The sequence below is a fragment of the Pituophis catenifer genome, unplaced genomic scaffold, assembly GCF_029215685.1.
Source record: "Pituophis catenifer annectens isolate HBS135680 unplaced genomic scaffold, rPitCat1.0.hap2 SCAF_1, whole genome shotgun sequence".
NCBI lineage: Eukaryota > Metazoa > Chordata > Lepidosauria > Squamata > Colubridae > Pituophis > Pituophis catenifer.
The window spans coordinates 52,175,517-52,200,242 of record NW_027256881.1 but is presented as its reverse complement, the minus strand read 5'-3'; the positions used below and the strand labels follow the sequence as shown (position 1 = coordinate 52,200,242).

Genomic DNA, 24,726 nt, shown 5'->3' with positions numbered 1-24,726 from the left:
TTCCTCTTCCCCTCCTGGCATCTAAAGCACCACTAGCCATTTCACTCTTCCTCAACTGTTGTTAGATTTAGCAGAGATCGCCAAATTGACTGCTTTGATCAAAGAAAAAAATGCAATTATTTTTATTTCTGCTTGGAAACCACTTCTGGACTTTGTGGTTGATGTGGGAAAAAATTAAACTTTGATTTTGGGATTTACTGATTAATAGGTTTGTTGTTATAGAAATGGCTAGTTTATATTATGTAAAAGTAAAATGTTGAGGTTTGATGCTATTATCTTATTCAACTGCACCAAAGGGGGTCGGAAGTCAACACCTTTTCTTTCTTTTTTCCCTTTGCCCCATACTTTTCCCTTCCCTTTTCCCTCCCTACTTCCCTTTTCCCTACTATTTTCTTTTGGATTTTTGTATTTTATATTATAAACTAATAAACATAATATGCCAACAGGAAAAGAGGTGTTAGATTTCAGCTCCCATAATTTCAGGCCAATATACTAAAGAAGTTGAAGTCCAAAATTACTGGAGCAACCCTATATTGGGAATGGTATTTTCAACATGAAAATGAAACATGCTGAGGACTTCTATTGCTAAATATCCTAAGGCTGCTTTTATATGTCTGGAATCTATTTGGGGCTTGTTGCCTTTTACATTAGCCAAGCAGTTGTGTACAATGGGGAAGCCTTCTTCAGCTTCCCACCTAGGTGTTACATTTATCTTGCTTGCAAATTTCATCACTTTATTCAATTGTAATCTTTTAAAAATATCTTCCCCGAGGGAGTAAAATTATTATATGGCTAAGACCCAGGGATGAAATCTACTTACCTTCCCTACCGGTTCGGAAGTGCGCATGTGTGCATCACGTGCGCGTGCCAACCCTCTGCACATGCACAAACCCTTCTGTGCATGCGCAGAGTGTAAAAAACAGGTTATTTCCTGGTTAAAGTAACCTGGCAACTAGCTATTGTAGTCCAACACATCTATGGAGCCCTGGAGTGGCTGCTATGCAAACCTATCTGGGAATAAATCCTAGTGATTTTATTTCAGATGTAGATGTCCATAACGTTTGGCATAAAGAAAATGAGAGAGAGCAGAAACATCTCTTACACTGACTTTGACAATCACATTATTCTTTTTGGCTGTGATTTTTTAGTCACTGCTGTTTTCTCTCCAGAATGGTAAGAGCAAATGAGTAGTTTGTGATATTTATTATTCATGAACTGAATCTTACCATATGCAATTAATAATATATTAGTAGGAAGATGACAAAAACATGAGCAATTACTGCCTATTAATACTGCATCTGTCATTCAATGCAAGGAAAATGCATTCAAATATTTCTGAACTGTACTCACTTTTAATAAACACCCTAATAAATCTCATCGCCCAATATACCATTGCTTTCAAGGCAAGCTACCAGCTACTACCATCCCAAGCAATTTTTTAAAATTAAGGTTTGACTGAAATGAAATAATTTGATTTAATTTCATTCTAATCAATTCATGTGAAAGGAAATCATAAGATTTTAAAAACAGAGTCATAATCTCTCAAGTGCTCTGGGTGGGTTCTAGCAACAGTAATAACACATTAATAAGACGTTTTAAGATAAAATTTGTTGGCATCCAAAATTAATTTGACTCTTTAGGATCAGGGAACATAACCTACATCCTAGGAGCAAACATGATTTTTTCATGATTTTTTTATAGCTTTCAACCCTATCACCAGCAGATTCCTTTACTTTAAATCAGGGGTCCCCAACTCCTGGGCCACAGCCCACTACCAGGCCTTGAGCCATTTGGAACTGGACTGTGGAAGTGATGGTTGAGCATATGTGCATATCCTCACTAGTGAGAGCAGTGAGTGAGGATGTGCGTGTGCTCCATTTGCACCGTGCCCACCTCTCATGCAAATCAAGCTGTGTGTACCCTTGCCCGCCACTCACGTAGAACCATCTTCTCTTTTCTCCTATTCCCCCCCCCCCCCCGGTGGTCCACAAAGCCGGAAAGGTTCGGGAACTCTGCTTTAAATGAATAAAACTGAATCCTAATATTAGATGTTATAGAATGCAGGTCAGAGGGAACTAATGGATTCATTCCCTTTCTGTGAGCAAGTAGTTGACCAGAGTAAAATGGAACACTAGATTATATGGATCTATAATTTGATATATCACAGATCGTAGTATCTCAATTACCTTATTTTGTTAAAATTATGTTTTAAAACATTTTAAAATTATCATAGATCCTTTTCCTTTTCAAGAAGTTTTTAGCAGAGAGATTCCATGAGGATTTTGTGCAATGTAAACCAAAGCTTCATCTGTCTATCTCACAATGCCATAATGTATTAGCTCTGTAATTTGCAAGCAAGTGCACAATTTATAAACAGCTTTATAATAGGGATGAGCAATCTATACTAGTCCCAAGACAATCAATGTCTCTTATTGAATTTCATGGGGCATCAACTTGGAAGCTGCTAAAACAATGCTTCCTATTCATTCATTATTTATAATTAACCATATTTTAAAAATTAGTCAAGTAGAGCAGTGATAAAGTACACAGATATCTTATAGATATACCTGACTCCATAGCTTATGCCCCAGGAAAGATGCCCCACAAATTAAAAGTAGGTTTTGCACACTGTAAAAGTCACATTGAACTAAGAATTAAGTTGGAACATGGGAGAGCCAAGTATTTCTGTTCAATAGAAGTTCTTTTTTATCTAGTTCAATAAAATTACAATCATCAGCAGAACTCATTGCATGATTAGTCCTCAGAGGAACATTGTGGAGCTCCTAAGTCATCAGTTTTTAAGCATATGAACACATAGCAGAACAGCATAAAATAAATAGATACAATATAGTTTGGGACAATTAAAGTCAGCTAAATTACGATGGGGGTGGGGTGGTAAATAACACCTACTTTTCTAATCCTCCATCTTCTAGGTTTTTAAAACTGGGATCAGTCCATCTAGAAAACTTTTCCAAGATATATGCAGCCAATCCCACAGGAGAGTCATACAAGCCACAGCCTGGAAAAAAGAGAAAGTTGCGAGTTTCAATTTCGATAACTCTCAGATCAGTGGTGAAATCCAATTTTTTTTACTACCGGTTCTGTAGGTGTGGCTTAGTGGGCATGGCAGGGGAAAGATACTGCAAAATCCCCATTCTCACCCCATTCCAGGGGAAGGATACTGCAAAATCCCCATTCCTTCCCTACTCCTGGGGGAAGGATATTACAAAATCTCCATTCCCACCCCACTCTGGGGCCAGCCAGAGGTGGTATTTGCTGGTTCTCCAAACTGCTCAAAATTTCCACTACCAGTTCTCCAGAACCTGTCAGAACCTGCTGGATTTTTTTTTTTTTTAATTTGATTTATATGCCGCCCTTCTCCGGAGACTCAGGGCGGCTTACAATGCGATTTCACCCCTATCTCAGATGTTACTTTTATAATGGAATATTTTATTTTGAAGGTGGGGTGGATTGCTGCCTAGGGAACTATTAGATAAAAGATTGAGAAGTCCACAACTGGCAGAAAAAGAAATTTGGAAAGGATCCGTTCTAACTTATTACAGTATGTGGTAACGAGAAACAGTGAGAGATTTGTCATTTCAGACGTGTAAGATTCTGTTAATGTAGTCTTACGTTAACAGAATCTTACAAATCTGAAAGTACACATCTCCCACTGTCTCTTTTTACCACCTGATTTCTTTTTCTTTCTTTTTTTCTTTTATTAGATTTGTATACCACCCTTCTCCTTTCGGACTCAGGGCGGTGAACAGCCAAAATAAAAACATTTGTACACAAAAGTTGAAATAATTTAAAAAATAATTAAATGAAATTTGGCCCATAATTTAAAACATTTCAATTAAAAATCAGTATCAAACTTTAAAACCAACATGGAATCAGGCCAGCCCGGCTAACTGAAAAAAGTAAGTTTTTAGGGCCCGACGAAAAGTCCGGAGGTCTGGGATCACTCGTATCTCTGGGGGTAGATCGTTCCAGAGGGTAGGTGCCACCACAGAGAAGGTTCTCCCCCTGGGGGTCACCAGCTGACATTGTCTGGCTGATGGCACCCTGAGGAGGCCCTCTCTGTGGGAGCGAACCAGCCGGTGGGATTTCATTAGTAATTTCATTACTAATTTCATTACTAATTAAGCAGAATTAGAAGTAAAATCATCTTGTCATGATTCCTGTTTAATCTACTTGTGAGACTGATGGATACATGATAAATTATTGTCTCCAGATGACATTTAATAAACAGATTCATGACAAGGAACATTATGGGAGAAACAGCATATATCAAACACCCCAAAAGAATTAAGACACTGCATACTGTTTACCAACATTAACAGTTCACCATTTAATCCAATGTTTTAATAAAGGGAAAACCAGAAGTTTAAGAATGTATCCATTGGTATCATATTAACTATGAGGCTAAGTCAAGACTTGTCTCTGCCTTGTCAGCCTGCCAGCTTTCCCTGAAAGCAGAACTACTACTGTAAGGAAAAGAAACTCATTGTGTTTCTCATCTGTTTCAAAGAATGCTTTAATTGGATAAATGGCAGTGCTTTTACTCATATATACTAGTACAGGTTCCACAACTCATGGCTTACTAACCACTAGAAGCTCCAACAGTTATCCACAGAGCTCAGTGACTACTGGAGGTTCCCTAGCCCCTTTTGTGGAGTCCTTAGAACAGATTCATCTACAGAGGTCAAAACATAGCAGACCCAACAATGCATTTGAAGACCTGTCTTGGCATGTCAAAGAACAGAGCTTTGATTGCACCATTGCAGGCATTTTTGGGATCGCCCCTAGCAATCATCCATGAGTCAGAATCCCCAAGATTACACTTCTTTAATTGGATGTCAAATCTCTGAATTACAATGGTGCAATTTTCCAGTTAGTTATAAATGCCAAAATAAGCTTAAAATGTTTATTTTACTATTTTAAGGCCTTAAAAATGGGAGTAGGAGTAGGTTAGGGTCTTGAGAAATCTCAGGGCAGATAGAAGCACATAAACAAATATATATGGGCACAAGCTAAATCCTCTTTAGTTTTCTAAGGAATCAAAGTCAAAAGAGAAAGAAAAACTGTAAAGTTTTTCCTTCCTCACAGAAAGAAATGATTCCAAACAATTTATAATGAAAAGATGCTGAGATAACCGAGTAATAGAAGAATGTTAGCATGATACAGGATGAACTTCAGAGCTTTACCTTAGAAACAAAGTAAGGAGTAGGAAAAATAAATTAACTGAAGCCACAGAAATTAATCTGACAATATGTAAAGATGGTAAGGACCATAATTTGATGTTTTTCATTCCATGCTATGAATGTGCCCATCATTGTCAGCTTCATCCACAGCTATGCAAAAACACACTATAGATTGATTGAATGTATTGTATAGAAACACTGGCAACTGAACTTGGAGAGGCAAAAGTGGAAGAAGAAACTGTAATTATCAACCTAGGTCAGCCAGATCCTTTGCTAAGAAAACACTTGTTTAATGGTTCAGACAGTTATGAATTATCTGTCTTTATTATATCTCTTGATTGCCAGAAGTATGTGAGAGGCATTTGAGAAATGCGACTCATCATCTTCTTTACTATCAACACATGAATATGATCATATTTACACATGTCTGGACATGTCCTGACAATTTGGAGAGAAGCAAAGGCGCCCAGCGATGTGCAGATGTGTGCTGTTCCTTTTTGCTGAGAACCATATTTCTTTATTTCACTGATTTTGTAATCAGTCCCAATCTTCATATGCTGAGCAACAGTCAATAGTGTGAAAGTACAGAACACAGGCAGTCCCTGACTTATGACCACACTTGAGCCCCACATTTCTGTTGCTAAGTGAAACAATTGTTACGTGAATTTTACCTTTTTTACGACCTTTCTTGCCACAGTTGTTAAGTGAATCTCTGCACTTGTTAAGTCAGTAGCATACTTGCTAAGTCAATCTGGCTTCCCCATTGATTTTGCTTGTCAGAAGGTTGCAAAAGGTGATCACATGACCCCCGGGACACTCCAACTATCGTAAATATGAGTCAGTTGCCAAGTGTCTGAATTTGGATCACATGACCATGGGTAGTGTAATGGTCGTAAGGGTACAAAACAGTCATAAATCACTTTTTCAGTTGCAACTTTGAACGGTCACTAAATGAATGGTTGTAAGTTGAAGACTACCTGTACAAGAAGGCAGACATTACAATGAATAGAAATCCTCTATCTCAGTGTTTCTCAGCCTTGGAAGCTTGAAGATGAGTGGACCTCAACTCCCAGAATCCCCCAGCCAGCGCTGCTGGTTGGAGGTTTCTGGGAGTTGAAGTCCACCCATCTTCAAGCTACCAAGGTTGAGAAACACTGCTCTATCTGGTTAAAAGCACAGTGAATCAGTGTTGCTTCCCATGAGGAAGGGACTGATCATACAGGCCACACAGGAGTTTTGCTTCTTATCAATGCTCACATTGTGAGCCTTCATCTTCATTCGCATATTTGCCAGAAACTTTTAAGATTCCAGGGCTACTACTTCACTACAAGAAAACTTAAGTCCAAGTAACAATTAAACCCCTCAGTTTAAACTACACCCCTGGGATTTCACCTACCTTCTAACTAGCTTTGACCCTGTTTAGTTTTTTGGTTCAGCCAAGGCTGGCTAGATTAGATCCTACCACACCTAACTCTAAGTAAAAAAACAAAAGTGCATTTCCTGATTCTATAAAGACTTATCTGCAAAAACAAGCGCATGCAATGGTCAAAGCAAAAGCTTCTCTTACCTACAGTGTCTGGCTTTGTAGCTTGAAGGTGGAGATAGCCACTCTCTCGAATAATTCTATAGAGCACCTTTTTTTTGAAAGGAAAGATCTTTTGAATTTCTTCTGCCTGGAAGCCAAATAGTTTTGGGAAATATTGTCCCAATAGAATGGAGAGTAGCTGCTTGAAGCTGATAGTGCTCAGGAATACTATATTTATGTGAATGCCTTTCACGTGGCTAAAATAATTGTTTAGAAAGAAGTCAGGCACTTTAACAATAACAACATTGTGATTTGTTCAAATTCATATATGTATGTCTTATTACTAAAAATGTCACACTTGATTCTTTGGGATATTACAGATGTAAATAAATCTTCCACAACTGAAATTTTGGGGAGATACTCATGTGACTCAGCCATCCCTCTTTAGAGTGGTACCTCCAGATGTGATAAGTTACAATATCTATCAACCCTACATAACATGTCCATTGGCTGAAGAAGATGGTCCCTGCAATTCAAAAGATTGAGATGATGACTTGGAAAAACTAGTTTGGTTTAAGAAATTAGATGTTCAGTTCATTGGCAGGCCATTATTGTTCTCAGTAATTCTTTTTCCCAGACCACATCCATTGATAGGTCACTGCCTCTGTGGACAACTCCTCCCTTTAATCAAAAATATATCCCAGAGAAAAGAGGCTCCCTTACTCTGCAGGGCCCTCTTGAGCTGCCAACTATGTGCTAGAGCCGTGATGGTGAACCTATGGCACGCGTGCCACAGGTGGCACGCAGTGCCCTCTTTGTGGGCACGTGAGCAGTCGCCTCAGTTCAGTTTTGCCACGCATGCACATGCCTCCCGCCAGCCAGTTGGTTGTCAGGTCTCTGCCACACATGCACGGGGCATGTGTGGGGTGCACATGTGTGAGGGGTGTGCGGGGAGGGCTGTGCACGTATGCGTGGGAGAATGGCATGTGTGCAGGATGGGGTGCATATGTGCAGGGCACATGGGGGGGGCCGTGCATGCATGCACAGGGGGGTGGGGATGTGTGGGATGGGGCACATGTGGGCAGGGCATAGGCCGGATGGGGTGCGCATGCATATGTGCGGCACATGTGCAGGGGCAGGGCACAAGCACTGAGCCACATGTGCATGTGCGGGGGCCACACGCTCATTGCATTTTGTAGGTTGCGGTGCATGCGCTTTGGGCACTCGGTTCAGAAAAGGTTAGCCATCACTGTGCTAGAGTGTTAAGATGGGGATGAGGTAAGAAGCCTCATGGATAGTTCAGTTTCTGTTCTCATTATTGACCACATCCCTCCAGTGCAACATCTGACAAATTTACTGAGCACCTTGTTAAGGGATATTAAAAATACAATGTCAGTAGACACCCATCCATGGTCATAAAGGAAGAGAAGACACTAAAGGAACTAATATTTCCTAATAGTCCCTCCATTCCTGGGCTATGTGGCATCATCCCAGAAGCAGCTGCTATTTTTGGAGTGCCCCCAATTCAATGAAGCTGCCATGCAAATGGCAGCCATTACTGGGATTGCACCATGTGACCAAGGAACAGAGTGGCCTGCTCTCCTTTCTTAACCCAGCCTCCAGAGATCTTCAAACAGTAAGTGCACAATGGGTGATGTGAGATGAGGAGGAAGGTGCAGGGCCCAATGGGGTGGGAAGCAGGCCCAAGTGATGGGAAGCAGAGCATGGGCTATCTCAGGGAGTGTGGGAGGTCTTTGGAGGCCTGGGGCAGAACCTGTACTAGGCCTCCTAGGAACTTCCCCATGGCCCCTGAGGCACCCTGTGCTCTGCTTAATGACTTGCTTGTCTAACAACCATATTGGGAAGAGCAAGGAAGGCGGGGTCATAAGTGAGGTGATCATGTGGGTGCTTCACTTAACGACCATCATGACTTTTTACTATAATAGTCAGGCTCCATTATGGTCATCAGTTGAGGACTAGCTCTACTATGTATTGGGAGGCTTAGCTTTTTTATTCTGAATTATCTTTGGAAGGTAGAAAATGGATTGCTTGTGAATGCAGACTCTGACTATAATTGTTATAGTGCAGCATGAGTATAGTACTGCAACATCACATACCATTTAGATGGAAATAACATAAAGAATAATATTAATAATAATTTTAACAACAGCTATTAATGAAAAAAGAAAAAGAACTTTCCATAAACTCATTCAGTAAGATACAAAATTGTAACTTGTGAAAGATTCCAATAATCAATCCATTGCTACTTCTGTTGTAATAATCCAAGAAACATGGCATTTACATTTCATGATCCAAAATTTGGTCTGGTAAGACCCTGTTTTCATACCCTTTTTCAACAAGAAAAATAAGTTGAAATCTCTTGATGATAAAAATTTATTGTTTTTTCCAGCGGGGCTCTGTAAAATGAATTTGTCTACGGTAGAATGATACAGTGCTATTCAACAGTCTAAAGCAGAATAAAGATACTTCATCTTTAAGCACTGCTTAGACAAATCTGATTTGAATTTAACTGTTAGAAAGATAAAATCTCACCGTGGAGCAATCTGAGCCATATTTGTGCATATCAGAGACCCATAGTCCCCTCCCTGAATGTAGAATTTATGGAAGCCCAATTTCAGCATTAACTTATAGAAGACACGGGCAGCACACATAGGATTAAAGCCTAGGGGGGGAAAGGAAGAAAAAACAAGTAAGACAATTTTTTTCTAAATTCAAATATAAGCAGGCCTTGCAATTGTTCTTTTATTCATATTTAAGACTATTAACATTTTCCCCTGTAAATTTTTTACCAAAACAATGAGATCACAATTACCAATACAGTATTTCACTGGAAACTCCTTCCATATATTAAATCTTGCCAGAAGCCTCAATAAACTCTATGGAAGAGATGCCTAAAGGCTTGTACAAAATAGACCCCCTACTCTGCTTTTAAATAAATTCATGCAGATAACACAGGATGTTTATTGAACTCGGGGGGGGGGGGGCTGTTACATGTGATTGGTGGCTTGTATTGAATAAGGGTGGTGCAATTCACAGCATCTTGGATTTAGACAAGAGACATATTGTTCAAATCCCAATCAGTCACTACAAGGCCGACTAGAATACAGGTAGTCTTCGACTTACAACAGTTCATTTAATGATTGAAGTTACATCACTGAAAAAAGTGACTTATGACTATTTTTCACATTTACAACCATTACAGCAGCCCGATAGTCACATGATCAAAATTCAGATGCTTGGCAACTAAATCATGATGGTTCAGTGTCCCAGTCACCATTTGTGACCTTCTGACAAGCAAAGTCAATGGGAATCCAGATTTATTTAACAAGTGTGTTATTAATTTTACAAGTGCAGTGATTCACTTAACAACTGTGGCAAGAAAGGTCGTAAAATGAGGCAAAGCTCACTTAACAAATATCTCACTTAGTAACATAAATTTTGGGCTCAATTGTGTTCGTAAGTCAAAGAGTACCTGTACCTTGGGCCTTTTATTTTTACTTCCTTTTTTTCCCCAAAAAAAACCAGATACCTTTTTTGTGAGGAGCCTCTGAGAATCCAAAACCAGGGATGGAAGGGCAAATCATCTCAAAAACATGGTCACCATTCAGGCCATGGTTTGCAGGGTCAGTCAAAAGAGGGATAATTTTGTACATTTCATACACTGAGCCAGGCCAACCATGGATCATCAATAAAGGCTTAGCAGACTGCCCTTCAGACAAGTGCGGAGGTTTTATATGAAGAAAATGGACATCAATTCCTACAAGAAGAAAATATAGACACAGAATCATCAGTAATAACCAAATAGATAGATCAACATAATATAATTTTCTGAGAGTCAATAGAGTGCTGGGTGCCCTGTGGATTTCAAATTAGTATCTGTATTCTCAGAATAAAATTGACCGCAGCCTGAAGCAATGGCCTCTCACTCTCAAAGGTTTCTGGAGAGCAAAAATGTGGTTTCAGTTGCTTTTGCCTTATTTTTAAAAGTAATCCCAGTTTTCCGACTCCAGCAAAAAGGGGGAGTTGGGGATATCCACCTGAGTCTATGTTAAGAAACATTAAAATAAACATATTTCCCTTGTGTACAGTGGTGGGTTGCTCCCAGTTCGGCCCGATTCGGAGAGGTGATCGCGTGTGAACCACGCGCACAAAGAGAACTGGTAGTAAAGCCGGTTAGAACCCACCCCTGCTTGTTTATGTTTATTGGGGATGTTCTGAAAAAAAATGTTTTATCTGAACTTATATGCAGGAAAAGAACCATGTTGTTGAAAGCATCCCTCTGTGCAAGAGAAACAACCCTGAAACTGCCTGATTAGCATGACTAGGCAGAAATACTTAAGCCAAGTTCAATTTAGTTCCCTCACCATCCAAAAAAGGATATAAGAATTGCAGTTCTCAATCCTCCCAATCTGCAAAGAGGCAAACTGATTGGCCCCATTCACCACACATTGTTTCAGATAGCCAGTTGGCCACACTTATAAAGCATAAGCATAACAACATTCACAGCTGACTAAGTCCTTTTTCAAGTACATGCGGATATCCATGGTTATCCAGCTTACTCCATCTTGTTCTCTCCATGTCCTTGGCACAGAAAAAGGAAAGATAACAAAGAGAGGAATGTTGACAATTGAGAGAACAAGAGGAGGAAACTCTTGTATCGGGGAAAACTATGAAATATAATAAAGTTTTGTGTAAAGATTCCATCTAACTGTTGTGTGTTCACTCATAACTTAAAGGAAGTACCAGAATGTATTGACTGGCAAACAGGATATGGCAAAGTTCAGGGATGGATGCTAAGAACACAAATGGCTTTAAATACTCTATAGTACATGCTATAGTAATTATTAGTGGCAAACCTTCAATCTTTGTTTTGAATTGTGGGAATTGGTTGAGAATTTCCACTTGTTTCTTCCAGTTGAATTGGTTTCTCCAATAAGAGACAATTTTCTTAAGGTAAGTTCCATTAAACCCATAATGAAAATAACTGTCCTCTAATGGCTCTACAAATCTAGCTTTGTCAAGTCTTTGATGTAAATCCTAGAACACAAGCAAAGTGTGAACAGGAAAAAGAAGGTAAAATTAAAAAAAGAAAACTTGGATATCATATAATGTCCTGTTAATGACTGCAATGAAGTTAAGTAAATATATCATGTATTGTAAGCTATATATAAAACATGGAAAAGGAACACAGTGAACTACAACACAGATGCAAATCTTCACAAAGCTACTGTAACCTAGGTAGAGATTATAATCTTTTCAGATTGGGTAGAAATCCCTCTTGGCCTGGAGACTGAATGAATGAAATGACAAGACTTTCAGTAGTGTTTTTACTTCAGCTGTGGCAGCCCTACTTTTTTCACGCCAGTGCTGACTCAAGGTTGTGTGGCGTCTGAGCCCACACTGACTGCTGGCACTGCCTCCTGCTGATGTGAGCATTTAACATTTTTATAATAGCCTTCCTTTTCAAAAGAAGGGATGGTGTTGGCGCCCCTAATTTTTGATGTCATCAGCCAGTTTCTACTTGGCCTTAACATAAAGCCAACCATGCACATGGCATCATTAAAGTGGGGACAAAATGAAAAAAAAAAAAAAAGATCTCCATGTCAGCTGCTGGATAAAAACTGAGGTACAACTATAATAAATACATTATAAAATCCTTTGTGTTGTTAGTTGCGAAGTCGTGCCCGACCCATTGTGACCCCATGGACAACTTTCCTCTAGGAAAGTCCACCCATCTTCAAGCTTCCAAGGTTGAGAAACACTGCTCTAGGCCTTCCTATCCTCTACCATCCCCTGGAAACCATTTAAGCTCACGTCGACTGCTTCAGTGATTCCATCCAGCCACTTCATTCTCTGCTGTCCCTTTACAAGTACTTTAATGCTTTGCCTGCAATTCTAAAGTATTTGAGTAGAAGTGCTACTGCATTATCTATCAGAAAGCATGGACAGATCTGTACAACTAGCCTAGCATGTTCTACTGTACTTCAATATGAAAGAGTGTCTTACCATGATCTCCTCCTCTGAGGTTACCACTTTAAAAGGACGTATTATTGTATCTTCTTCAAAGTCAGGCTTCTGTCCTGCAGCCCACCATCCATCTCCCATAGGTAGAACTTCCTCCTTTTTCTTAGTCAGGAACAAGTAGATAATGGTCCCCAAAACAGCAGCCAGTATCATTTCAAGCAACATCATGACTACAAAGTCATAATGAGAAACACTAGATTAAAGAACATTTTCATTACAGAAAAGACTGACTTCCTCCCCCAGAAAGGAGCAAATAACAATTTTTCCAGTTTTAAGAAGAAGGCTTATATAATTTTAATCTGAACATGAAGCTCAGTAATATTACAGGATTATCTGAAATGGGATTGAAACATATCCTATATGCAAGGAACAATCAACTAAGATTTTGGAGTATACTTGCAATTATCCATTGTATATTAGTACATTATTTATTTATTTTGTTTATATCCCACCTTTATTATTTTTATAAACAACTCAAAGAGGCAAATATATCTAATATTTCCTCCCTCTTCCTATTTCTCCCATAACAATAGCCCTATGAGATGAGTTGGGCTGAGAGACAGTGCCTAGCCCAAACTCACCCAGCTGGCTTTCATGACTAAGGCAGGATTAGAACTCATAGTCTCCTGGATTCTAGTCTGGTGCCTTAACAATAGTGGTGGGTTTCAAAAAATTTTTACTACCGGTTCTGTGGGTGTGGCTTGGTGGGCGTGGCTTGGTAGGCGTGGCAGGGGAAAGATACTGTAAAATCTCCATTTCCTCCCAATCAGCTGGGATTCGGGAGGCAGAGAATAGATGGGGGCAGGGCCAGTCAGAATTTTTACTACCAGTTCTCTGAACTACTCAAAATTTCTGCTACCAGTTCTCCAGAACTGGTCAGAACCTGCTGAAACCCACCTCTGCTTAACAACTAGACCAAACTGGCTCTCTGCCTCATATACATACATGTATAGTGCATGTAGCCATTTGAATTGCTGGTAAGGGCTAAGTAGGAGCACTCATAATTAGCTAGGAATTGTTTCTTTACCACAGTCTTTACCAATTTAATCCCATATATACTGTGAATGATGAGACTTAATACTAATGCAGATAAGTCAGAATTCATCAAGCAAGAACAAAGCCTTTTTTGGTAATTTCAAGTTACACAGCATTTTATAAGAAGTCAGAGTCAGATCTTTCAATGGCAGCACTATAGAATTTATGCTAAAAATCTATTAATGCTTAAAGTACCAGTCTTGTGAATCAAGGAATCATACAGATGTTTGTATGATAAAATAAACTATTGTAAATAAAATGAAATAATCTTATTTACCCTAGTGTTTAATTAAAAAAATGACACTGCACTTTTCTGTCATCGTCTCTGGTTTTTTGGGTGTTTCATAAATAAATAAACAAATAAATAAATAAATAAATAAATAAATAAATAAATAAATAAGATATTAAAGCTATTTGCTCTCATGTAAGATGCTGCATATTATCAGTTGCTTTATTACTGTAAGTTTATTTCTGTTAGATGTTTCAAAATCATGAATAAAAACAAGTTGTAAATATAACAAATGAAATAAAAAAAAAAACAAATCCAAAAAAGAATTAAACAGAAATATACAAGTTATTGCCTAGCAGAAATCACATAACTACAAATCATATAACCCACATTACATCTACCCACACAGACTCTTGATAGAGGAATTCACAGGAAATACTAGCTTCAGCAGTTTGCTTTCTGGGCAATATTTGTAATAACCATCAAAGCAGTTACACTATGTACAGGCCAAAGGAGAACCATAATAAGGGTATGTATATTGTACATTAGAATAGCGTGGGAAATAAACATGGAGGATTAGAAATGGAAAGCAAATATGATGAAATAGCAATCACCGAAACAGCACTGGAAAGTTATTATATTCAGAAGAAGCAGTAGAAAGGATGCTGTTATCCTTTTTCACGATATATTGTTTGGATATGTGGATCCAAAGGATACCTGTCACCCTCTTTCAAGATACTTTTTAACTTGTAGGCTACTTCCCTCTGTCTAAAATAAGAAAAAGCAATACATAATTTGCAAAAAGATCTCGTTACGCACGGTCACTCATGCCCTTGTCACCTCCCGTCTGGACTATTGCAATGCTCTCTACATGGGGCTCCCCTTGAGGAGCACCCGGAGGCTCCAGCTGGCGCAGAGTGCGGCCGCGCGGGTGGTTATGGGAGCGACATGGCGTTCCCATGTAACACCTCTCCTGCGCGAGCTGCACTGGCTCCCGGTGGTCTTCCGGGTGCGCTTCAAGGTTTTGGTTACCACCTTTAAAGCGCTCCATGGCTTAGGACCCGGGTACTTGCGGGACCGCCTACTACCACCAATAGCCTCCCACCGGCCGGTACACTCCCATAGAGAGGGGCTCCTCCGGGTGCCGTCAGCCAAACAATGCCGACTGGCGGCCCCCAGGGGGAGAGCCTTCTCTGTGGGGGCACCTACTATCTGGAACGAGCTCCCCCCAGAGATACGGAGGATCCCGGATCTGCGCACCTTCCGCCGCGCCTTAAAGACCTTACTATTTCACCAGGCCGGCCTGGCCTAAATTTCCCCCTCTTTTATAAAAGATTTTTAAAATTTTAAATATCTTTTAGTATTTATATATTCAATTTTAAATTGGTTTTAAAAGCTTGGGGTTTTAAATTTGTCGGGGCCAAAATTATTTAATTTGATTTTATTCTATTTTTAAATTTTGTATTGTATGTGTTTTTATTGTTTGGCTGTGCACCGCCCTGAATCCTTCGGGAGTAGGGCGGTATAGAAATCTAATAAAATAAAATAAAATAAATAAAATCTCACCTATTAGGAATTTATCCTATCACATTCAGTAGATTATGCCTGGCTTTTCCAATATAACTACAGTATCTTCTAGCTTTAGAAACAGGTTGGAAATTTAAAATACTTGTAGTTTGCTGTCTTTTCTCTTGCAAATCAATGATCTCCTTATTTGATATAAACATTAGAACTGTGAAATGCTTCAAACTTGAGTTCTAAAAAGCTATTTCACAGCCTACGAGAATGTGAATGCAGTATCTGTTGGCCACTCATTAAAGCAGCCAGATGATCTTAGAAATAGATGTGATTAATGAGTGGTCAACAGATACTGCATTCACACACTTTCATACACTCTAAGGAAGCAATGCAAAGATTTTTTAAATACTTTTTGTTTTTACGCTTTTTTGCACTCATGGTCAAAATATGGCCAGCTTGCACTTTAGACAGCTTAAGTAAAGAATGAGTTTCTTTAATATTAATTGTTCTGAAAATTTTAAAATATAAACAAAGTGAAGATTATAGTTTACAGAATTTTGTATTTAAACAATCATTACTATCTTGAGAATTATGAATTATTACCACTTCAAATTTCAAATAAATATTCCTCAGGGAAGGCATTATTCAAAAAGTATTTTGCTGTACAGGCTCTTTTGAGTTAGTCTTTCCAGAAATGTTTCACAGATAAACAGAGTGGTTTGATTTTGACCTGTTGGTAAATATGACCGTCTCAAAAAAAATATTTTTTAAAAAATGAAAATCACAATACCACATTTTTTTTATTGTTTTAAAGAATACCAACTTTTTGTTTTTACTCTTTTTTTCACTCACTGTCAAAAGATGGCCAGCTTGCACTTTAGACAGCTTAAGAAAAGTCAGTGCTAGCAAATTTGAGAACTCAAGCTGAAAGGTTAATTAAACAAGAACTTCAGCTTGCTTTACTGTTCACTGCAGGAAATGTAACAGAGATCCTCACACAACAGATTTGGTTCCAGATTGGAGCAACTATTATGAATAATACATCAATAAAAAAGGAAGGTAATTCCATTTTCCACATGGAAATCACCAAGTGTAGGCCCTTTCTCCCGCCTCTCTTTCAGAGAACTCTGGAATGCCCTTTCCTGGTTATTTGGGTATTGGTTGACCCAAGGAGCTCTACGCAATACTTTCTGTCCAGTTGCTGTTTTTCTTCCAATAAATGTGGTGTCATGGAGTCTTCCACCTAGATGCAAAGGACAAAGTTTGTTGGGTGTCTGCAGATTCTCAGTCATCCAGATCAGGGGTCCCCAACCTTTTGGACCTCAGGGACCATTAAATTCATAATTTTAAATCCCGCGGACCACTAATATGATCTGCCTAATGACCGGCTGGATGGGCATGGGTAGGTGATCATGTGACTGGGTGGACTTGGCCAACTTGATGTCACACATATCGAGGGGCACCTCGCCAGCCTCTACTTGCCCCTCCCCTCTTCCCCACTCCTCGCCTGCCTGCCCGGGCTACTTAGGGCCCCAACAGGAAGCAGTTGTTGGAGCTAAGCAGTCACCATGAGAAAGAGTTGGCAAAACAGCTGGCTCAGTTCAAATTGGATCTGGCTGAAAAGGAGGCTCAGCAGAAGCACCTCACTGAGGACTATGAGCGTAGGCTTTCCTAGCAGAGAGAAGACCAGCAGGAGTGCAAGGCCAAGTGCCAGTGCCTGGAGGCTCAGCGGGCTGAGATGGTCATCCAGTTCCAGGCCATGATGCAGTCCCACTGGAACAAGGCCCCCTGGCTCTTTCCCACCAGCGGTGCTTCCCTCCAGCCTTCGCCCAAAGCCCTGCACCAGGAGGCTGAGGCAGTCCCCAAGTCAGAATTTTTGCCCCCCTCCGACTTGCACAAAAAGACCCTGAAGGGGGAGACTCTCTGCAACAACACAAATGTTCATTGCACGTATTCGTCCCGGGGCCATAGTTTGAGGATGTTGTGGTCCACCAGCAGCCTCTGGAGCTGGCAGCAGAGTCGGACAGTGAGGAGGCTGGGAAGGACAATGGGCCAGTCCTGGAGTCTGGGGAAGGCCCGGATGAGGGATCTGCATTGGAGGCAGAGATGGGCCCAGGGCGCAGACTCTGGAGCCTCCAGAGTTGGACAGCAGAAAGGCAGAAGAACAGGAGGAGCCTGTTCCTAGTGCACGCATGCGCAGAGCTGCCAAAAGGCAAGAGCAGCTAAAGCAAAAGGGACGACTCGGGACTAAGGTCAGGAGATGATTGGCCCCTCCCATAAGGCTTAAAAGAGCATCAAAGGCTCTTGGGCTCTTTGTAGGAAAGCAACATTGCTAAATCTGTTTCTAGTCGGTGTCTCTTGTTTCTGAACTTCATGGGGCTTTGCCAAGAAAGGCCTTTGGCAGGGTACCAAAGAAGATAAAAGGTTTGTGATAAGCCCGAAGATCTTATTCTGAAAGACTTGGTTTACAATTAATTTGGACTAAGATGGGAATGAAGTAATTCTCAGCTGTTATAATAAAATAGGTTTGTTTGGGACTAATTGTGTCTTGTAATGACTAAGTGAGCCTAGGTCACAACAGAGGACCCCGATTTAGTGCAATATAAAAAATGCAAATAATTTTTCTGCAGACCACCAAAATTTTCTTGTGGACCACCAGTGGTCCACCGACCACCAGTTGGTGACCACTGATCCAAATCATAGTTGTCCCAAAGGTGCTTTTTCAAAAGGCAACTGGACTTTGTTTTTTCCTTGAAGATGTTTTACATCTCATTCAAGAAGCTTCTTCAGTTCTGACTGAATGGTGGAGAATGGAAGGTTTTATATTCTTTGCAGTCATCTGATCATTAGCATTCTCACTGAGAGTCATTGAGGCCACTTGAAGGTTTATCTGTGCCCTGAGGGTCACCTGAATAGTGCAAATGGGTTTGGAACCTTCTTGGAACTGCTGTGTTATAAACAGAAGATACATGGTATTGTGTTCCTTTCCCTTTGTTGAGACAGGGCTCTTCAAATTTTAGGCAGAGGACCTCTTTGACCCCTCTTTCATTCTGGAAGTCCTCTCTGTCCAGAATGTGAACTTTGCTGTCTTCAAAAAAATGACCTTTGTTTTTCCATTTAACATTTTTATTGTGTTATAAAGTAAGATACAAAATGTGGAAGTAAACAGGAAAATGGTGGGGAGGAATGGAGGGAAGAGAAGTGAGGAAAGATAAGGAAAAAAAAGGAACATTGACTTCCACTCTCTCTGTTGCAATAAAATAAGGCATTAACATCAAATCACAACTTTTTGTTTTTTCATAAGAGTGACCTTTGTTTTTCAAATGCAGATGGACTGCTGAATCTTATCTTGATGGGTTTCTTCTCCTATGTTGTGCCATGTGTTCATGAAGTGGTTGTTTTGTTTCTCCAATGTATAGACCTGCATGTCTCACTGCATTGTACTGCATATATCACATTGCTTAGTTTGTGTTTGGGTGTTTTATCCTTGTGGTGGACAAGCTTCTGCCTTAGTGTATTTTTGGGTTTAACGTGGGCATGCAAGTTATGTTAGGCACTTGCTTTCTCTGATAGACTGCCCTCCCCCAAACCAGGAAAAAAATAAAAGGAGAAAATATATCCAAAGGTATTGTGGATCATTTTCTTAAAACCTAATCCTGAAAACTTTATTAACTTTGATCACGGCATAATGTCCTCCTGCACTGTTCTATTCCCATTTTTTTTAAAAAGAGCTTGATTTTTTTAGTCCCACAGGAAATGATCCCTCTGTTCCCATCTCCATACAAATAAAATCCCTTCTTCTTACATACCTCAACAGTTAAACCCTCGAGCTTGACCTCTTTTCTTTCTCCTTCTTAAACATATCAAATTTGCCATTTTCAGCTCTGATTCTACTTTTCTTTTCTCAAAATATTATCTTCCTTCTTTTTCCTCTCAGGTCTCAACATTATGGTTATTAGAAGGCTGCCTGCAAATAGGAACTCCAGAAGCCTAACCAGCATTTCTCTTTGAGGAATTTTAAGTGTGTCTTAGGCCCTTGCCCTGGGTTGGATCTTATCTACAGCATTTTATTTGATGGATTGATTCCTCCCTCCTTTTTAAAATGCTGCTATTCAAGACATTCTATAACAGAACCCAATGTCTTCCCAAGAAAGGAGAGAAAAATGAAAGGAGAAAATTAGTTCCACCTAGAAGTGGAAAACCAAAATTATTTTCTTCTTTTTAATATGTCTTGTTTTCTATCAAAATGAAACTACGTAAATTAGTACTACACATAGTAATCACATAAACGAACAATATATTCAGAAAATCAGAGAACAAAATGAGCTGAAGGCCGGACCTACTGAGGGGGCTCTTGGACTTGTTTTGCTTTTCATAGAACTCATGCAACTCTTTTTAAAGCCTCCTTGCTATGTGTCATGGGAAGATGCTGGAAAATGCCAACACCCTTAGGAACCTGACCAATTATTTGTTTTATGTTAAATTTCATGCAATATCATGTGCCAATTGTTACAGCAAAATGTTGAGAAGAATTAACAGTGGCATGTGGGGGCCTGTTCACTGAAGTAATTGGGTATGTCCAATAGCATGTTCTGAGCTTCCTAAAAGCTAGCCTTTTTTGCTTGAATTGCTCTTGAGGATTTAATCAATCAAAAAAATAAAAATAAAAAAGGAAGGGAGGAAGGGAGGGAAGAAGGGAGGGGTGAGGGGTGGGTTGTAATTCAAGTCATGGATTTGGATGAAATTAGCTATTAGAAATTTCCATTTAATGGAATTAACAAATTCAGATTAGTTTTGCCCATTGATTTAAATGTGATTTCAGTTCTAGTAATTTAGCTCATGCAATCCATTACAAAGACTATTTATTTTGCCCTTCGTCTACAGAGTGAAGTACATAGTTCTTGCAAAATTATGTCCCAAAGGTGCTTTTTCAAAAGACAACCGGATTTTCTTTGTTTTTTCCTGGCGTTTTGCTTCTCATCCAAGAAGCTGGATAGCTTGGATAGCTCAACAGACAGAGCACTGTAATTTAACACCAGCTGTCTGCGATTAAAAGTAAGATCACATCTCGCCATGCTCAAGGTTGACTCAGCCTTCCATCCTTTCTAAGGTAGGTAAATTGAGGACCCAGTTTGTGGGGGCAATAAACTGACTTTGCATAAATATACAAAAGTATGAAGGCTATTGCTTAATGCAGTGTAAGCCGCCCTGAGTCTCCGGAGAAGGGCGGCATATAAATCAAATTAAAAAAAAAAAAAGCTACTTCAGTTCAGAACTGAAAAGCTTCTTGCATGAGAAGGGACACATCTTCAAGGAAAAAACAAAGAAAGTCCAGTTGCCATTTGAAAAAGCACTTTTGGGATAATTTGCTATGGCAGACAGAAGTTTGGGATACTGAGATTTATGATCCATTCCATTCAGATGCTGGTTGGTTGGGGAAAATTGTGTCAGTGGAAATAAATAAGCAAACAATAAATATTCTAGCAGCAAAGCACACATGAACTCAGCTATAATCAAATGTTAGATTACAACATGTTTGTAATAAATAGACTGATATTGGTAAAATAGTATAAAACACAAAGGGCTCTAGTAGAATGTTCTCAGCTAGGATATAACATATAAAATTTGCAAAATACAAATAATTTACTTTATATTAAGATCACTGCTGGGCAATGACATGCCTATAAGTACTGTAATTGAAGAGCTGAAGAAACCACAAGAAACCACACTATATTAAAACAAGAGGTTTAAGAAGAAACAAAATGTAAACAGAAAAAAGAATAACGAATTATTCAAGGAACCTGAAACAAGGACGGAAAACAGATTCTTTCTCTTTAAACACTCATACATACATGCATTTATTCACACAGACACAAACCTGTACCCGTTTCCTGCTCCTTTTTGAAAATTAATACCAAGAGACAAATCACAGTCTCTAATTTAGATGTTCTATATATCTTCTTTTTAAGTCCTAGGTAGTACCCTTGTTATCTGTTTCTTGAGGAATGTCTCCCTCGGTATGGATTGTCTTTGTGTACAGTACCTTCGTTTTTGGAATGTCAAGGATATTCAGGGAATGTCTTCTCAGTTGAAAGTTTAGGCTGAGGTATCAATGAGATCAAGTGGATCTTCTACTGCCTGTGCTCACAATTCAATGGGGTGTGATCACTGTCTTGCAAGTTAGGGTGATGATATTTAAATAATTAATATAATCAATTAGCATAAAACTAATATCATAATAGCACTTGAGGCAGAAAGAAACGTGAGAAAACCACTATTTAATTACTCAGGTCTTGGAAAGGGGAAAGTAAGTTCCAGACATCATGCCTTGATGATGTCAACTTAATTAAGTCCTTGACTTAATTAAGTCCTTGACTTAATTAAGCCAAGGGCTGATTCTGGTACACAAAGTCAAGGATTTTGTGTATCAGAAACAGAAGAAATTGATGGACAACTTCCAACTTCCATGCAAGTTGGATCGGTAGTTCTTGATATGTAATGGTGACAAATGACACATGATCATATAGGTATATTCACTTTGGAGAAATATATGTGGACATTGAAACAAAAATGAAAGAACAGCAGTTGCAAGTCCAGTCAAACACAGAATTAAAACTTCTGCTAGAAGATAAATGATACAGATCATCATAGCTGTGATCTTGGCTTCAGAAACCCATTTCTGAAGGTCTGAGTTGCATTTCAGTTTTCTTCCTAAAAACATGTGGAACCTTATCATTGCTTTAAATTTCAGATGCAAAGCAATCTTATAATGTTCTACATATATAACTCCCAATATATTCATTGGGAATTATTCCAAGATAAGAATTCAGTGTTAGTTTTCTTTGTTCTTTAAAACAATGGCCAAACTGTATATACTGTACAAGCTGTATTTATTTATTCAAAGTATGACACAGATTTTCATTAAAATTTCAGCACAGTTTTCAAGGCTAAGAGTGTATGTCCTTGTGTAGATAATTTACCCATATATATGATTTTAGATTTTTAGCTGAATAAGTATTCAGAGCTAGTTTAGTCTAGTGATTAATGTACCCAGCTAGAAACCAGGAAACAATGATTTCTAGTCCTGCCTTAGGCATGAAAGCCAGCTGGGTAGCCAACTTGGGCCAGTCACTTTTTCTCAGCCCAACTCACCCCAAAGGGTTATTGTTGTGAGAAAAATAAGAAGTAGGAGTATTAGGTATGTTTATCACTTTGAATTATTTATTAAAATAATAAAGATAGGATAATTTTTCAAAATTGCATTTTTATATCTTGATAATTATTGAATTTTTTATTTTAATATATGTATTGTGATATTATATCGTTATATTATATGCAGTATTGATAGAATATAAACCATTTTTGCAACAGAATAAATTATTTAACAATATGTATAAGATCCCAAATAACAGCCAAAAATGATTTCAAATATTTTCTTTCACTTTGTTTAAATGTCTTACAGTTGCAGACAAGGGACTGTTGTTAGTTTCTATGGAAACTGAACACCTACATCTTATTGCAGAGACAATTTGATTCAGACAACTTGATTCAAAACCTGAGAACAGAGGATGGAACAGATCAGTCTGGATTACAACTTTCATCAGGCAGACATCTTTATTTTCTGGGAATTGCTAAACCGCTGTTGCCATCTGGAGTCACAAGCTTTGATGATCCTTCTTGTTGTTGCTGCCTGATCTCTGCCCTCTTTGAACAACTAAAGCAGTAGGTGCCCATTCCCCATTTCATTTCCCAAGCAACCTTACAAGGCAAGTTAGGTTGAAAAATGATGACCACCGCAGTTCCTCAATGAATTTCATGGCCTCTGAATCCCTCAGTCTTAAACTGACACTCTTAATTCCTATCCCATACAAGTCATCTTCAAACAGTAATTTCAGAAACTCATGGAGAAGAAAGCTAGGTTGCCATCAGCCAAATCCAAGAACAAAAAAGTGCAAAAGCTCAGCCTAAAAGTCTTAGTGAAAAGCTGAGGTGGCGCAGTGGTTAGAGTGCAGTACTGCAGCTACTTCAGCTGACTGCTAGTTCAGCAGATCAGCAGATCAAATCTCACCAGCTCAAGGTTGACTCAGCTTTCCATCCTTCCGAGGTGGGTAAAATGAGGACCCAGATTGTTGGGGGCAATATGCTATTTAGTATACTGTCTTTGGTGTAAGCCGCCCAGAGTCCTCGGAGAGTGGGCGGCATAGAAATACGAATAATAAAATAAATAAAAATACACGAAAGCAAAAGTGCAAAAATTAATTGTTCTGAGGGGCCATCAGAGCCTTAGAAATTCCCAGAAAATAAAGATGTCTAACGAAGGTTGCAATCCAGACTGATCTATTCCATTCTCTGTTCTCAAGTTTTGATTGTCTGAATCAAAATCAAAAGTCTTTGGAATAAGATGCTGTCATCCAAGTTTGGTTATATCAAGAAACATGGGAAGTAAACTCAAAACCCATTTTCTTATTTGAGTCCAAGGGAAAAAACTAAAGGTTTTGCCAGCTGAAATCATGCAGTTATAAGAGAGGGTCTCTTAAGTTTTTTTTGTTGTGGGGAAAAAAACCAACCTTGCTGTTGTCAGGGGATCAAGAATGCATCTTGAAAAATGGCAGTATTTCAGACTATGAAGGTTACATTTTAATTCTCCTTTTGATCCATGGGGGAAGAGGAACATCCTTTCCATTCCAGATTTCTCCCTCCATCTCTTTTCCTATAGCTCCTCAAATAGGAGGAGGATTTCTCAACACCACTGAATTTGGGGGTGGCAAGGTTAAAACAGAACATCAAAAAATAACAGCCTTAACAGGAACTTTAGTGACCCAATTAATAAAATAGAGGTTCGGGTTGATAGGTTTAGCTGACATTGGCTACTTATCTATTTCCAACTTGAGATCTTCGCCGACAATTTAAAGCTTTTTAAAATTGCCACTGGAACCTACATCTTGTTTTGTTGTTTTGTTTTGTTTTTTAAAAAGCATTCGTCTCCGTACCCTGAAATTTCTTAAGTAAATCTTAAATCTCAATGATCGTAGAGGAGGCTGCGACTTTTCAGCCCCTAAGTTCTGCTGTCGTTACTTTACAAATTGCATAGAATCGAGTACTTACTTGCACAAGCTGTGGGACTCAAGAGCATAAACTTGAACACAAAATCGTGTAAATGCGTATCGGGA

At 39.0% G+C, this 24,726-nt stretch overlaps 1 protein-coding gene across 1 annotated transcript in view; it reads right to left on the bottom strand.

Moving 5' to 3' along the window:
* Nucleotides 1-24,726, bottom strand: part of EPHX1 (epoxide hydrolase 1) — a 28,023-nt gene extending 3,297 nt beyond the window's left edge. The window contains exons 1-7 of the mRNA XM_070949489.1: nt 24,662-24,726; nt 12,757-12,944; nt 11,607-11,787; nt 10,280-10,507; nt 9,283-9,412; nt 6,772-6,986; nt 2,911-3,019 (exon numbers count right to left, since the gene is read on the bottom strand). Coding sequence (XP_070805590.1) covers nt 2,911-3,019; nt 6,772-6,986; nt 9,283-9,412; nt 10,280-10,507; nt 11,607-11,787; nt 12,757-12,944; nt 24,662-24,689 — 1,079 coding nt within the window. The 5' untranslated portion in view covers nt 24,690-24,726. The remainder of the gene's footprint in view (nt 1-2,910; nt 3,020-6,771; nt 6,987-9,282; nt 9,413-10,279; nt 10,508-11,606; nt 11,788-12,756; nt 12,945-24,661) is intronic.